At 52.9% G+C, this 16,160-nt stretch overlaps 1 protein-coding gene across 5 annotated transcripts in view; it reads right to left on the bottom strand.

The window, feature by feature from the left end:
- The window catches only part of man2a1 (mannosidase, alpha, class 2A, member 1), a 327,615-nt gene that overhangs the window by 93,465 nt on the left and 217,990 nt on the right, over nt 1-16,160 (bottom strand). For all 5 annotated transcript variants that reach the window (XM_072516408.1, XM_072516407.1, XM_072516409.1 and 2 more), the window contains one exon: nt 9,310-9,424. In XM_072516408.1, the coding sequence (XP_072372509.1) occupies nt 9,310-9,424 (115 nt within the window). The remainder of the gene's footprint in view (nt 1-9,309; nt 9,425-16,160) is intronic.

Raw genomic sequence — 16,160 nt, 5'->3', positions numbered from 1 at the left:
GGGCCCCAGTGGCGAGCGTGGTCACGAATGGACGGGGATCTGCATATTTTCGGCTCCATAGAGGGACAAGGCAGGGATGCCCTCTGTCCCCATTATTGTTTGCACTGGCGATTGAGCCCCTGGCGATAGCGTTGAGGGGTTCCAAGAAGTGGAGGGGAGTACTTAGGGGAGGAGAAGAGCACCGGGTATCTTTGTATGCGGATGATTTGCTACTATACGTGGCGGACCCGGCGGAGGGGATGCCAGAAATAATGCGGATACTTGGGAGTTTGGGGATTTTTCAGGGTATAAATTGAACATGGGGAAAAGTGAGTTGTTTGTGGTGCATCCAGGGGAGCAGAGTAGAGAAATAGAGGACCTACCGTTGAGGAAGGTAACAAGGGACCTTCGTTACCTGGGGATCCAGATAGCTAAGAATTGGGGCACATTGCATAGGTTAAATTTAACGCGGTTGGTGGAACAGATGGAGGAGGATTTCAAGAGATGGGATATGGTATCCCTGTCAATGGCAGGGAGGGTGCAGGCGGTTAAGATGGTGGTCCTCCCGAGATTCCTCTTTGTGTTTCAGTGCCTCCCGGTGGTGATTACGAAGGCTTTTTTTAAAAGGATTGAAAAGAGCATCATGGGTTTTGTGTGGGCCGGGAAGACCCCGAGAGTGAGGAAGGGATTCTTACAGCGTAGCAGGGATAGGGGGGGGCTGGCACTACCGAGCCTAAGTGAGTATTATTGGGCCGCTAATATTTCAATGGTGAGTAAGTGGATGGGAGAGGAGGAGGGAGCGGCGTGGAAGAGATTAGAGAGGGCGTCCTGTAGGGGGACTAGCCTACAGGCTATGGTGACAGCCCCATTGCCGTTCTCACCGAGGAACTACACCACAAGCCCGGTGGTGGTGGCTACACTGAAGATTTGGGGACAGTGGAGACGGCATAGGGGAAAGACTGGAGCCTTGGGGGTGGGGTCCCCGATAAGAAACAACCATAGGTTTGCCCCGGGGGGAATGGATGGGGGATATGGAATGTGGCAAAGAGCAGGAATAACGCAACTGAAAGATCTGTTTGTGGATGGGAAGTTCGCGAGTCTGGGAGCGCTGACCGAGAAATATGGGTTGCCCCAAGGGAATGCATTCAGGTATATGCAACTGAGGGCTTTTGCGAGGCAACAGGTGAGGGAATTCCCGCAGCTCCCGACACAAGAGGTGCAGGACAGAGTGATCTCAAAGACACGGGTGGGGGATGGTAAGGTGTCAGATATATATATAGGGAAATGAGGGACGAAGGGGAGACTATGGTAGATGAACTAAAAGGGAAATGGGAAGAAGAGCTGGGGGAGGAGATCGAGGAGGGGCTGTGGGCAGATGCCCTAAGCAGGGTAAACTCGTCGTCCTCGTGTGCCAGGCTAAGCCTGATTCAGTTTAAGGTATTACACAGGGCACATATGACTGGAGCACGGCTCAGTAAATTTTTTGGGGTGGAGGATAGGTGTGCGAGGTGCTCGAGAAGCCCAGCGAATCATACCCATATGTTTTGGTCATGCCCGGCACTACAGGGGTTTTGGATGGGGGTGACAAAGGTGCTTTCAAAAGTAGTAGGAGTCCGGGTCGAACCAAGCTGGGGGTTGGCTATATTTGGGGTTGCACAAGAGCCGGGAGTGCAGGAGGCGAGAGAGGCCGATGTTTTGGCCTTTGCGTCCCTAGTAGCCCGGCGCAGGATATTGCTAATGTGGAAAGAAGCCAAGCCCCCGGGGGTGGAGACCTGGATAAATGACATGGCGGGGTTTATAAAGCTAGAGCGGATTAAGTTCGTCCTAAGGGGGTCGGCTCAAGGGTTCACCAGGCGGTGGCAACCGTTCGTCGAATACCTCGCAGAAAGATAGACGGAATGGGAAAAAGAAGGCAGCAGCAGCAGCCCAGGATCGGGGGGGGGGGGGAGGGGGGGGGGGGGGGGGGAGGAACCAGAAGGACTCTCAGGGTTGTTAATATATATTGTATAGTATGTATAGGTCGTTGCTACAGATAATTATATATTGGACTGTTAAATTATATTTTTGGAGAGTGTTACTTGTGACAAGGCAGTTGCCAATTAGGGCTAGTTTTTACTTTTGTTATTTATTATTTATTCATTTTTTGTTTATAAAATAGGTCATTGTTATTTGTGTTGTTATAATATTGTGTAAAGGATGCACAATGTACTGTGTTGGTTGACCAAAAATTTTCAATAAAATATTTAATAAAAAAAAAAGAGAGGCGACTGCGGGAACTGCCGTTTAGAGTGGTCGGGGACAGTTTCTGGTACCTAGGTATCCAAGTGGCGCGGGATTGGGATCGGCTACATAAATTGAACTTGGCCCGGTTGGAGGATCAGGTGTAGGAGGATTTCCGGAGATGGGATGCGCTCCCGCTGTCTCTGGCGAGCAGAGTTCAAAAGGTGAAAATAACGGTCCTTCTGAGATTCCTATTTGTTTTCTAAAGTCTCCCCATCTTCGACCCGCGGTCCTTTTTTAAGCGGGTCAATAAAGTTATAGCGGGCTTTGGATGGGGGGGGGCAATTCCCCGTGAGTGAGGAGGGTAATGCTTGAGCGGAGTCGGGGGGAAGGCGGGCTGGCGCTGCCGAACTTTAGCAATTATTACTGGGCGGCTAACATAGCTATGATTAGGAAGTGGCTGGGGGGGGTGTCGGCATGGGTGCGTATGGAGGCGGCTTTTTGCAGGGGCACATGTCTGGGGGGGCTGGTAACTGCACCTCTGCCTTTCCCGCCGATACGGTACTCCACCAGCCCCGTGGTGGTGGCGGCCTTGTGAGTCTGGGGGCAGTGGAGGAGACATGTGGGAGCAGGGGGAGCATCGGACTGGTCCCCAATCTGCAACAATCACCGGTTTGCTCCGGGGCGTATGGATGGGGGGTTCTGAATATGGCGGAGAGCGGGGATTGAGAGGATGGGGGACTTGTTTATAGAGGGGAGCTTTCCGAGTATGAGGGCACTGGAGGAGAAGTTTGCATTGGCGGGGGGAAACAAATTTCGAGATCTGCAGGTGCAGGACTTTCTGCGGAGACAGGTACCAACCTTCCTACTCCTGCCGCTAAGGGGGGTTCAGGATAGGGTGGTTTCTAGAGGATGGATAGGAGAGGGAAGTGTTTCGGACATATATAAGGAGCTTATGGGATCAGAGGAGACTCAGATCGAGGAGCTGAAGCGAAAGTGGGAGGAGGAGCTGGGGGAAGAGATAGAGGATGCGTTGAGTAGAGTCAACGCATCCACAACATATGCCAGGCTCAGCCTGATTCATTTCAAGGTCATGCATCGGGCTCACATGACAGTGGCCCGGATGAGCAGATTCTTTGGGGTGGAAGACAGGTGTCATGATATTCAAACACACACATCATGATGGACACACTAACAGGCAAATCAGAGTACACAACACCACAACCAATCACAGACAAGAACACCAACCACATAAAAAGCACGAGCACGACACCTGGAGGTCAGTAGGTCTGGGGAGAAGGGAACAAGAAAGAGCTGTTGAAACACCACAAGCAGGGAGCCCCCCACGTGCAGAGTGCAAAGACCAAGTTGTAAATAGTGAGTTTAAATAAAGAAGCGTTGTACCATATGCAACTGTGTTGGCTCATCTGTGTGTCAGAACACCCAACACCACATGGTACAGGAGTGGATCGATACCTGCCTACTAACCTGCCATTCTGGACATGGACCACACCGGCAAACCGCAGCCGATGCAAGTCACGGGGAACCTAGGCACCAACTGGAAGCTCTACAGGCAGCGATTTGACCTGTACATCCGTGCCACCGAAAAACAGAATGCCTCGGATGATTCGAAGATTGCAATGCTCCTCTTCTACGCAGGCCCCCACCCAAACGATGTCTTTAATTCACTGGTGTTCGAAGAAGGCGAAAACCAGGCCAAATATGACACGGTCATCCTCAAACTGGACCAGCACTTTCAAGTTGAAGTAAACGAAAGTTTTGAAAGATACATCTTTCAGCAACGCCTGCAAGGTAAGGAGGAGCTTTTTCAACCCTTTTTGACGCACCTCCGGATTCTAGCGCAGTCCTGCGGTTACGGCACCACTACAGAGTCCATGATCAGGGACCAGATTGTTTTTGGCGTTGCCTCTAGTGGCCTACGCCAGCAGCTTCTTAAAATAAAGAGCCTCACCTTAGCGTCTGCTGTGGAAGCCTGTGTCCTCCATGAAAATGCTACCTGCCGTTTTGCCCGATTTCAGGCGTCCGAGTTGGCACGGAGGGGGTCCCCAGCCGTCGAATCGGCAAGCCAGGCCGCCCACGACGTCGAACGCATCCAGGCCGTCGATTTCTTCCCGCCCCACGGCCCGGACGACAGCGGCCGCTTCCCGCGCTTTTCGCGGTCTCCCGCGCAGGTGCGCGCCAAAAATAACGGCCACAACGAGGGACGCACTGCGCAGGCGCGTCCACCGCAAGATCGCACTGCGCATGCGCAGTGGCGCAACGAACGCCGTGACGTCATGACGTGCAGCAATTGTGGAGGTCTACACTTAAAAGGGCAATGTCCTGCAAAAAACCGACAGTGCAACAGATGTGCCATGATGGGCCACTACGCAGCCCGCTGTCGTGCGGCTCAACCCATAGATCCGGCGCATCCTCGACAACCTCGCGCACGAGTCAGGACCGTCCAGCCCACGCATCAAGACTTCCAGTTAAGTGATGCAGATGACCAGGATGCCTTCCGAGTTGCCGTCATTGATGTCAACAAGGTCAATGCCATCAATCCAGCCGATGAGTGGTGTGCCACCCTGACGGTCAACCGATCGCGCGTCGCCTTCCGTCTGGACACCGGCGCATCCGCCAACCTGATTGCTTACTCTGCAGTCCAGGCCATGAAGGTCAAATCACCCATCACACCATCCCGGCTTAAGATGGTTGACTATAACGGGAACGTTATCCCGTCCATAGGATCTTGCCAGCTACAGGTGACTCACAAGAGGTACACGGCCACACTCCCCTTCGAAGTTGTGGGCTCATCAAAGGACTCGTTACTGGGCGCACAAGCGTGTAAGGTCCTTCACCTGGTACAGCGCATTATGTCTCTCTCTCCAGATGAGATATCCGACTTCCCGGATGCTGAGTTCCACGCGAATCTCCATTCCCTCCTCGCTCACAACCAGGAGGTTTTTGAAGGCATGGGGACATTGCCACACACGTACAAGATTCGACTCAGACCGGACGCCATCCCTGTCGTTCACGCACCTCGCAGGGTTCCTGCGCCTCTCAAAGACCGCCTCAAGGCACAACTGCAGATTCTTCAGGACCAAGGGGTCCTATCCAAGGTCACGGAGCCCACGCCATGGGTCAGCTCCATGGTCTGTGTAAAGAAGCCCTCGGGCGAGCTCCGTATATGTATAGATCCAAAAGATCTGAACAACAACATCATGCGGGAACACTATCCCATCCCGAAACGAGAAGACCTCACCAGCGAGATGGCGCGAGCCAAGATATTCACTAAATTGGATGCGTCCAAAGGATTCTGGCAGATCCAACTGGACCCGGCCAGCCGAAGACTATGCACATTCAACACCCCTTTTGGCAGATTCTGCTACAACCGGATGCCATTCGGCATCATTTCGGCATCTGAAGTATTCCACCGCATTATGGAGCAGATGATGGAAGGCATCGAAGGGGTACGTGTATATGTGGACGATATCATCATTTGGTCCACCACTCCGCAGGAACACATGCATCGTCTTCGACGTGTCTTTACCCGCATACGGCAAAATGGCCTGCGTCTCAACCGTGCGAAGTGTGCTTTCGGCCAGACGGAGCTGAAATTCCTCGGGGACCACATCTCAAGGTCCGGGGTCCGTCCCGATGCAGACAAGGTTAGCGCCATCACAGCCATGCCACGACCGGCTGACAAGAAGGCTGTCTTAAGATTCCTGGGCATGGTCAACTTCCTTGGAAAGTTCATTCCCAACCTGGCTTCTCATACAACAAACATGCGCCATCTCGTAAAAAAATCGACGGAATTCAACTGGCACCAATCGCATCAGCGGGGATGGGAGGAGCTCAAGCACAAACTGGTCACGGCACCAGTGCTGGCCTTCTTTGACACGACTCGCCCTACAAAGATCTCAACAGACGCCAGCCAATCTGGTATTGGAGCGGTACTCCTGCAAAAAGACAGCACGTCATCATGGGCCCCGGTTGCGTATGCCTCACGAGCCATGACCCCTACCGAACAGCGCTACGCGCAAATCGAAAAAGAATGCCTGGGCTTGTTAACTGGACTGGACAAGTTCCACGACTATGTGTATGGCCTGCCACGATTCACGGTCGAAACTGACCACCGCCCCCTGGTCAACATCATTAACAAAGACCTGAACGACATGACTCCTCGCCTCCAGCGCATCTTACTCAAACTCAGGAGGTACGATTTTGAACTGATCTACACTCCGGGGAAGGAACTCATCGTGGCGGACACTCTTTCCCGAGCAGTGAGCACACCACCAGATGCAGAGGGGTTCGTGCGTCAAATTGAGGCACACGTGACTCTGACAGCAGCAAATATGCCAGCTGATGATCCTAGTCTGGCCCACATACGCGCAGAGACGGCGACTGACCCTCTGCTGCAGCGAGTGATGCGCCACATGACGGAAGGGTGGCTAAAAGGGCAGTGCCCCCAGTTTTATAATGTGCGAGATGATCTCACCAATATAGACGGGGTCCTTATGAAATCGCATAGGATCGTTATTCCACACAGTGTGCGCCAGATGATTCTTCGTCAACTACACGAAGGCCACTTGGGCGTCGAAAAATGCAGACGAAGGGCCCGGGAGGCGGTATATTGGCCGGGTATTAATGAAGACATAGCCAACATGGTGCTCAACTGCACAACCTGTCAGAGGTTTCAGCCGGCGCAACCTCCGGAAACACTTCTACCACACGAGATGGTGACGTCCCCCTGGGCGAAGGTGGGTGTGGACCTATTTCACGCGCTCGGCAGAGATCACATTGTTATTATAGACTACTTCTCAAACTACCCGGAAGTCATGCCTCTCCATGATCTGACGTCGTCCGCAGTCATTGGGGCCTGCAAGGAAACGTTTGCTCGCCATGGCATTCCAAGGACTGTCATGTCAGACAATGGACCTTGTTTTGCCAGCCGTGAATGGTCGTCCTTTGCCGCAGCATATGGTTTCACTCATGTGACATCCAGCCCTCTGCATCCACAATCGAACGGGAAGGCTGAAAAGGGTGTCCACATCGCAAAGCGGCTCCTGTGCAAGGCGGCTGATGCCGGATCGGACTTTAACCTTGCCTTGCTGGCCTATCGATCGGCCCCGTTATCCACGGGCCTCTCGCCAGCGCAGCTACTAATGGGTCGCTCCCTCAGGACGACGGTACCTTCCGTCCTGGCACCGACAACAGACAATGAGGCGGTTCTTCGGAACATGCAACTGCAGCGTGATCGCCAGAAAGGTCGGTACGACACACGAGCGACGGACCTGCCCCCCCTGTCCTCCGGAGACAAAGTACGCGTCCATCAACCGTATGGTGGCTGGTCAGCACCGGCCGAAGTCCTCCGACAAGTGGCTCCCCGCTCGTTCCTGGTTCGCATGCCGGATGGTTCCGTGCGTCGCCGCAATCGGCGCGCCCTTCGCCGACTTCCACGCTCACAGCCACACAACACGCCAGATCCTCAACAGGCTTCCGAGGATGACTTTGTGGAGCTGCCGCACATCACGCCCTTTCCATCGCCACCCATGGCCATGCCTGCACAGCAGCCGGTGGTTCTTGATCCACCCTTGAGGCGGTCAACCCGAATTCGTCGCAAACCCATTAGAATGGACTTATAATACAGTTCATATGTTTAATAAGTTGGACAATTTTACATGATAACCTGTTGTTGTTTATCGTTCCAGATGTCGTCTGACTGGACAACTGTTCAAATTTTTTTTTCTTCTTCTCTCGTTCGCATTTCTGTTATGTTATGGTACAACTGGATTCATGTGACGCACTCGACATCGCCCCATGTACATAGTTCCGTCATAGACACATGCTGCACACGACACACACACACTCTTAGATGCACTCACGTCACGATCATATTTATTACCACGTAGGCACATATCTTTGTAAAAAGGGGGGATGTCATGATATTCAAACACACACATCATGATGGACACACTAACAGGCAAATCAGAGTACACAACACCACAACCAATCACAGACAAGAACACCAACCACATAAAAAGCACGAGCACGACACCTGGAGGTCAGTAGGTCTGGGGAGAAGGGAACAAGAAAGAGCTGTTGAAACACCACAAGCAGGGAGCCCCCCACGTGCAGAGTGCAAAGACCAAGTTGTAAATAGTGAGTTTAAATAAAGAAGCGTTGTACCATATGCAACTGTGTTGGCTCATCTGTGTGTCAGAACACCCAACACCACAACAGGTATGCAAAATGTGCGGTAGGACCAGCGAACGATGTCCACAAGTTCTGTGCATGTCCAAAGCTGAGAGGATTTTGGCAGGGGTTTGCAGACGTCATATCCAAGGTCTTAAATACAAGGGTGACATTGAGTCCAGAGGTGGCGATTTTCGGGGTGTCGCAGGATCTGGGAATCCAGGAGGAGAAAGAGACAGACGTTCTGGCCTTTGCTTCCCTGGTAGCCCGATGGCGGATATTACTAGCACGGAGGGACTCAAAGCCCCCGAAGCCGGAGACCTGGCTATCAGACATGGCTGGCTTTCTCCGCCTGGAGAAAATTAAGTTTGCCATGAGGGTCATTGTTAGGGTTAATTAATCGTCAGCAGAAGGGGGGGGTAGGTTAGCGTAGAGTAGGGGGTTAATTAATGGTGGGACCTGTGGGGGAGGGAGGCGGTATTTGCACTATGTTTATATTTTTATGTACATTGTTTATATTGTTGCTGTTACGGTGGCACAAGTGGATAGCACTGTGGCTTCACAGCGCCAGGGTCCCAGGTTCGATTCCCCGCTGGGTCACTGTCTGTGCGGAGTCTGCACGTTCTCCCCGTGTCTGCGTGGGTTTCCTCCGGGTGCTCCGGTTTCCTCCCACAGTCCAAAGACGTGCAGGTTAGGTGGATTGGCCATGTTAAATTGCCCTTAGTGTCCAAAAAGGTTAGGAGGGGTTATTGGGTTACAGGGATCGGGTGGAAGTGAGGGCTTAAGTGGGTCGGTGCAGACTCGATGGGCCAAATGGCCTCCTTCTGCACTGTATGTTCTATGGTCTATGTAATACCAAAATAGATACCTCAATAAAATGTTTATCAAAAAAAAAGGAACTGTAGCTGTTCTTACCAGACACATTATTGAGCCGTACTGTGTGTGTGAAATGCTGGTAGATGCATACCATCTCTGAAAAAAGTGGGCCACGAGTTATTCTCAAAATAGGAGGTTCTGAAGGAACATATGGCTATAAAAGAAGGTAAAAATAATTAAAATTGGTGAATTAAAAATGACTGAATAGCATTGCAACATACATTAGTAAGTTCCTTTTTTTAAAAAGATTAACTTTTTGTCACACCAACACACCTGTTTCATCCTTGTGCTTAACGGAGGCCTACAAATAAAAACTGTAACAGGGGGACAAAAAAATTAGAAAGATTTTGCAAGGCAGGGAAGATTTCTATGGTTTCGGTGACATTTTTCCATACTGTCACCTTCTCCTTCCACAAATGATCTCAACTCAGACAATACCACACAAATGCCTATAACTAATGCTGCAAGTTTGATGATCTGAGGGTTTTACTGAAAACATTTGAGAGAAAGGCTGCACAACTAAAATTAGTAATTTTGTATAACTTACATTTTGAAGAATTGTAAACTAAAAGTTCACATCACTTAAAAAAAAATATATATATTTTATTCAAGATTTTTGGCCAAACATAACAGTACGTAGTGTTTCTTTTACACAACAATAAAGCAATATAAATAACAGTGGCCAGTTTTAAACAAATAAATAAATAATATATAAACAAAAACAAAACTGAATGGCAACTGCCTTGTCCAAAATAAATACTCTCCAAAAATACAATCCAATATACAATTACCTATAACAACTACCTATACATATTATACATATACAATAGCATCTCTGAGAGTCTGTCTGATTCCCCCCCCCCCCCCCCCGAGGTTGCTGCTGTTGTCTACTTCTTTTCCATTCCCTCTATCTTTCTGTGAGGTAATCGACGAACGGTTGCCACCGCCTGGTGAACCCCTGAGCTGAACCCCTTAACACAAACTTAATCCGTTCTAACTTTATAAACCCTGCCATGTCATTTATCCAGGTCTCCACACCCGGGGGTTTGGCTTCCTTCCACATTAACAATATCCTGCGCCGGGCTACTAGGGCGCAAAGGCCAACACGTCAGCCTCTCTCGCCTCCTGCACTCCCGGCTCTTCTGCAACCCCAAATATAGCCAACCGCCAGCTTGGTTCGACCCGGACCCCCACAACCTTCGAAAGCACCTTTGCCACCCCCACCCAGAACCCCTGTAGTGCCGGGCATGACCAGAACATGTGGGTGTGATTCGCTGGGCCTCTCGAGCATCTCGCACACCTATCCTCTACCCCAAAAAATTTACTGAGCCGTGCTCCAGTCATATGCGCCCTGTGTAACACCTTAAATTGTATCAGGCTTAGCCTGGCACACGAAGATGATGAGTTTACCCTACGTAGGGCATCAGCCCACAGCCCCTCCTCAATCTCCTCCCCCAGCTCCCCTTCCCACTTCCCTTTCAGCTCATCCACCATGATCTCCCCCCCTTCCCTCATTTCCCTGTATATGTCCGACACCTTACCATCCCCCACCCATGTCTCTGAGATCACTCTATCCTGCACCTCCTGCGTCGGGAGCTGTGGGAATTCCCTCACCTGTTGCCTCGTGAAAGCCCTCAATTGCATGTACCGAAATGCATTCCCTTGGGGCAACCCATATTTTTCCGTCAGCGCTCCCAGACTCGCAAACGTCCCATCTACAAACAGATCTCTCAGTTGTACTACCCCAGCTCTTTGCCATGCTCCAAATCCCCCATCCATTCTCCCCGGAACGAACCTATGATTGTTTCTTATCGGGGACCGCACCGAAGCTCCCGTCCTTCCCCTATGCCGTCTTCACTGCCCCCAAATTTTCAATGTAGCCACCACCACCGGGATTGTGGTGTATTTCTTTGGTGAGAACGGCAACGGTGCCGTCACCATTGCTTGTAGGCTAGTCCCCCTGCAGGACGCCCTCTCCAATCTCTTCCACGCCGCTCCCTCCCCTTCTCCCATCCACTTACACACTATTGAAACATTGGCGGCCCAGTAGTACTCACTTAAGCTCGGTAGTGCCAGCACCCCCCTGTCCCTACTACGCTGCAAGAATCCCCTCCTCACTCTCGGGGTCTTCCCAGCCCACACAAAACTCATAATACTCTTCTCGATTCTTTTGAAAAAAGCCTTCGTGATCACCACTGGGAGGCACTGAAACACAAAAAGGAATCTCGGGAGGACCACCATTTTAACCGCCTGCACCCTACCTGCCAATGACAGGGACACCGTGTCCCATCTCTTAAAGTCCTCCTCCATCTGTTCCACCAACCGCGTTAAATTAAGCCTGTGTAATTGTGGTAGTATGCATTAGGGGTCATGTGGGACTGTGAAGCCGTGATGTCATTGGCTGACAGATCCCGGGTCCTGGTTGGCTGCTGACCTCTAGCTCCGCCCTAAAGGCGGAGTATAAGGACCAGGAGTTCTCCCCCGCAGGCCAGTCTGTTACTGAACTGCGGGGAATCAAGTCACGCTTAATAAAGCCTCGTCGACTTCATCTCTATTCGTCTCTCGTGAGTCGTTGTGCGCTACAATTTATTAAGCGTGCTTAAAGGACTATGGATCTCAGGATCATCCCGGAATGCCTGAGGATCAGCCCCAACGCAGTGAACTCAGCAGCAGTTTTCAAACACTGGCAGACTTGTTTCGAGGCCTACCTCAGAACGGCCCCCGGCCGGGTCACAGAAGACCAGAAACCACAGGTCCTGCTATCGAGGGTAAGCCCGGAAATTTTCCATCTCATCGAAGACGCAGAGGATTTCCAGACGGCGTTCGCTGCACTAAAGAGCATCTACGTTCGCCCAGTGAACCAGATCTACGCACGCTGCCAACTCGCAATGAGACGGCAAAGGCTCGGAGAATCGCTGGAAGAATTCTACGCCGCGCTGCTAATTTTGGGACGGGCCTGCAGCTGCCAGCCGGTAAACGCGATTGAACACATGGACATGTTGATGCTCGATGCTTTTGTCGCAGGTATGAACTCTCCCCAAATCCGCCAAAGACTTTTGGAAAAAGAGTCGCCTGGACTCTCAGAGGCACGGGCCCTTGCAGCCTCCCTGGATGTAGCCGCGCGAAACGCCCGCGTGTACATCCCCGACCGCGCGGCAGCCCCTTGGGCTCCGTGGACCCCCGTCGCGACAAACCCCCCCACCCCACCCCACAGGCTAGCGCGGTTCAGACTCCAAGTCATCCGGGGGGGGGCCCGCTGCTATTTCTGCGGCCAGGCGAAACACCCCCGGCAGCGCTGCCTGGCCCGCGCAGCGATATGCAAAAGCTGCGGGAAAAAGGGCCATTTTGCGGCTGTGTGCCGGTCCCGGGAGGTCGCCGCTGTCCCAGGAGAAGAAGCAGTCCTGCGCTTTTCTAACGCTCCCCAACCCCCCCAGTGCCCTATGTACGACCCGCAAGCGCAGCAATTTTGGGTCCCGGCCACCGCTGTCCCCGGAGAACAAGGAGTCCTGCGCGTTTCAAACGCTCCCCAACCCCCCCAGCGCCCCATGTGCGACCCGCAGGCGCCGTCATTTTGGGTCCCGGCCACCACGAGGGGAGGAGGGGCGCCGCCATCTTGGGACCCCCCAGCCATGTGCGACGCATGGGGCGGCCATTTTGTCCACCCCGCCGCCATCTTGTGACCCCCCAGCCATGTGCGATGCATGGGGGCGGCCATTTTGTTCACCCCGCCGCCACCTTGGACGGCAACAACGGACACCAGTGTTGACGGCTCCACGGGGTTCGAGGAAGACGCTCAAGCACTACGATCACGTCTGGCCTCAATGACGCTGGACCAAGCACGGCCCCGGACGCTCCAGACGACGACAACAACGGTGCTGATAAACGGCCACGAGACACCATGCCTGCTCGACTCCGGGAGCACAGAAAGCTTCATCCACCCCGACACGGTAAGACGCTGTTTTTTCACCATCCGTCCCAGTGCGCAAAAGATTTCCCTAGCGGCAGGATCCCACTCCGTACAGATTAAAGGCTTCTGCATAGTAACCCTAGCGGTGCAAGGGAGGGAGTTTAAAAACTACAGGCTCTACGTCCTTCCCCAACACTGCGCGCCCACATTACTGGGATTAGACTTCCAGTGCAATCTGCAGAGCCTAACCTTCCAATTCGGCGGCCCAATACCCCCACTCACTATCTGCGGCTTCGCAACCCTCAAGGTTGAGCCACCATCCTTGTTTGCAAACCTCACCCCGGATTGCAAACCCGTCGCCACTAGGAGCAGACGGTACAGCGCCCAGGACCGGACATTCATTCGGTCCGAGGTCCAGCGGCTACTGAAGGAAGGCATAATCCCAGGCCAGCAATAGTCCCTGGAGAGCACAGGTGGTAGTAGTAAAGACAGGGGAGAAGCAAAGGATGGTCATAGACTATAGCCAGACCATCAACAGGTACACACAACTAGATGCGTACCCTCTCCCCCGCATATCCGACATGGTCAATCGGAATGCCCAATATAAGGTCTTCTCCACCGTGGACCTCAAGTCCGCCTACCATCAGCTCCCCATCCGCCCAAGTGACCGCAAGTACACAGCCTTCGAGGCAGACGGGCGATTATACCACTTCCTAAGGGTCCCTTTTGGCGTCACAAGCGGGGTCTCGGTCTTCCAACGAGAGATGGACCGAATGGTTGATCAACACGGGTTGAAGGCCACGTTCCCGTATCTCGACAACGTAACCATCTGCGGCCACGATCAGCAGGACCACGACGCCAACCTCCACGCTTCAGAAATCCGCCACTCCTCAGTGGAAAAGGAAACCCAAGCCATAGTGGAAGCTGTGCGACATTGGAGGCATTACCTGGCCGGCAGGAGATTCACTCTCCTCACGGACCAACGGTCGGTAGCCTTCATGTTCGATAATGCACAGCGGGGCAAAATTAAAAACGACAAGATCTTAAGGTGGAGGATCGAGCTCTCCACCTTCAACTATGAGATCCTGTACCGTCCCGGAAAGTTGAATGAGCCGTCCGATGCCCTATCCCGCGGCACATGTGCCAACGCACAAATTAACCGCCTCCAAACCCTCCACGAGGACCTCTGCCACCCGGGGGTCACTCGGTTCTACCACTTTATAAAGTCCCGCAACCTCCCCTATTCTGTGGAGGAGGTCCGTACAGTCACAAGGGACTGCCACATCTGCGCAGAGTGCAAACCGCATTTTTTCAGGCCGGATGGTGCGCACCTGATCAAGGCTTCCCGTCCCTTTGAACGCCTTAGTCTGGATTTCAAAGGGCCCCTCCCCTCCACCGACCGCAACACATACTTCCTGAATGTGGTGGACGAGTACTCCCGTTTCCCCTTCGCCATCCCCTGCCCTGACATGACAGCGGCCACAGTCATTAAAGCCCTTAACACCATATTCACACTGTTCGGTAGCCCCGCATACGTCCACAGCGACAGGGGGTCCTCCTTCATGAGTGACGAGCTGCGCCAGTTCCTGCTCAACAACGGTATAGCCTCGAGCAGGACGACAAACTACAACCCCCGGGGGAACGGGCAAGTAGAGAGGGAGAACGGCACGGTCTGGAAGACCGTCCTACTCGCCCTACGGTCCAGGGACCTCCCAGTTTCACGGTGGCAGGAGGTCCTCCCAGACGCTCTCCACTCCATCCGGTCGCTACTGTGTACTAGCACTAACCAAACGCCTCATGAGCGCCTCCTTGTCTTCCCCAGGAAGTCCTCCTCTGGAACGTCGCTGCCGACCTGGCTGGCGGCCCCAGGATCCATCTTGCTCCGAAAACATGTGCGGGCGCACAAGTCGGACCCGTTGGTCGAAAGGATTCACCTCCTTCACGCGAACCCGCAGTACGCTTACGTGGAGGCCGACAGGACACGGTCTCCCTGTGAGATCTGGCGCCCGCCGGCAACACGCACACACCCCCAACACCAATCACCCCCTCCCTGCCACCTGCGCACCCCGCCACCGCCCCCTTCCCGGGAGGATCGGTCCTCCTCCCAGGTCCGACCAGAAGTGAAGCTGAAGCAGAAACCGTAAGGCTCCCGGAGACAACAACACGGGAACGAGCACCACCACCAGGGCCGAGGCGATCGACAAGAACAACCAGACCGCCCGACCGACTCGTGGCACGGATGTAACACTACAATGTTATGGACTTTATCGAGAACCTTTTTCTTTTTCCCCTTACGACCACTGTAAATAGTGCAAAACCAAAAAAAAAACCCTGTACATACTGTGATGACATGCAAAAGTTTTCCTCCCAGGACCAGCCTTGTAAACCCTTACCACCATGCGAAGCACCACACCGCCGGGTTCATTTTTAACAAGGGGTGAATGTGGTAGTATGCATTAGGGGTCATGTGGGACTGTGAAGCCGTGATGTCATTGTCTGACAGATCCCGGGTCCTGGTTGGCTGCTGACATCTAGCTCCGCCCTGAAGGCGGAGTATAAGAACCAGGAGTTCTCCCCCGCAGGCCAGTCTGTTACTGAACTGCGGGGAATCAAGTCACGCTTAATAAAGCCTCATCGACTTCATCTCTATTCGTCTCTCGTGAGTCTTTGTGCGCTACAGTAATGTACCCCAATTCTTGGCTATCTGGATCCCCAAGTACCAGAAGTCCCTTGTTACCTTCCTCAACGGTAAATCCTCTATCTCTCTGCTCTGCTCTCCTGGATGCACCACAAACAACTCACTTTTCCCCATGTTCAGTTTGTACCCTGAAAAATCCCCAAACTCCCCAAGTATCCGCATTATCTCTGGCATCCCCTCCGCCGGGTCCGCCACATATAGCAACAAATCATCCGCATACAGAGATACCCGGTGTTCTTCTCCCCCCCCCCTGAGTACTCCCCTCCACTTCCTGGAACCCCTCAA

The sequence above is a fragment of the Scyliorhinus torazame genome, chromosome 9 (assembly GCF_047496885.1).
Source record: "Scyliorhinus torazame isolate Kashiwa2021f chromosome 9, sScyTor2.1, whole genome shotgun sequence".
NCBI lineage: Eukaryota > Metazoa > Chordata > Chondrichthyes > Carcharhiniformes > Scyliorhinidae > Scyliorhinus > Scyliorhinus torazame.
Note: the sequence above shows the minus strand (reverse complement) of the source record. Positions and strands in the feature narration are given on the sequence as shown.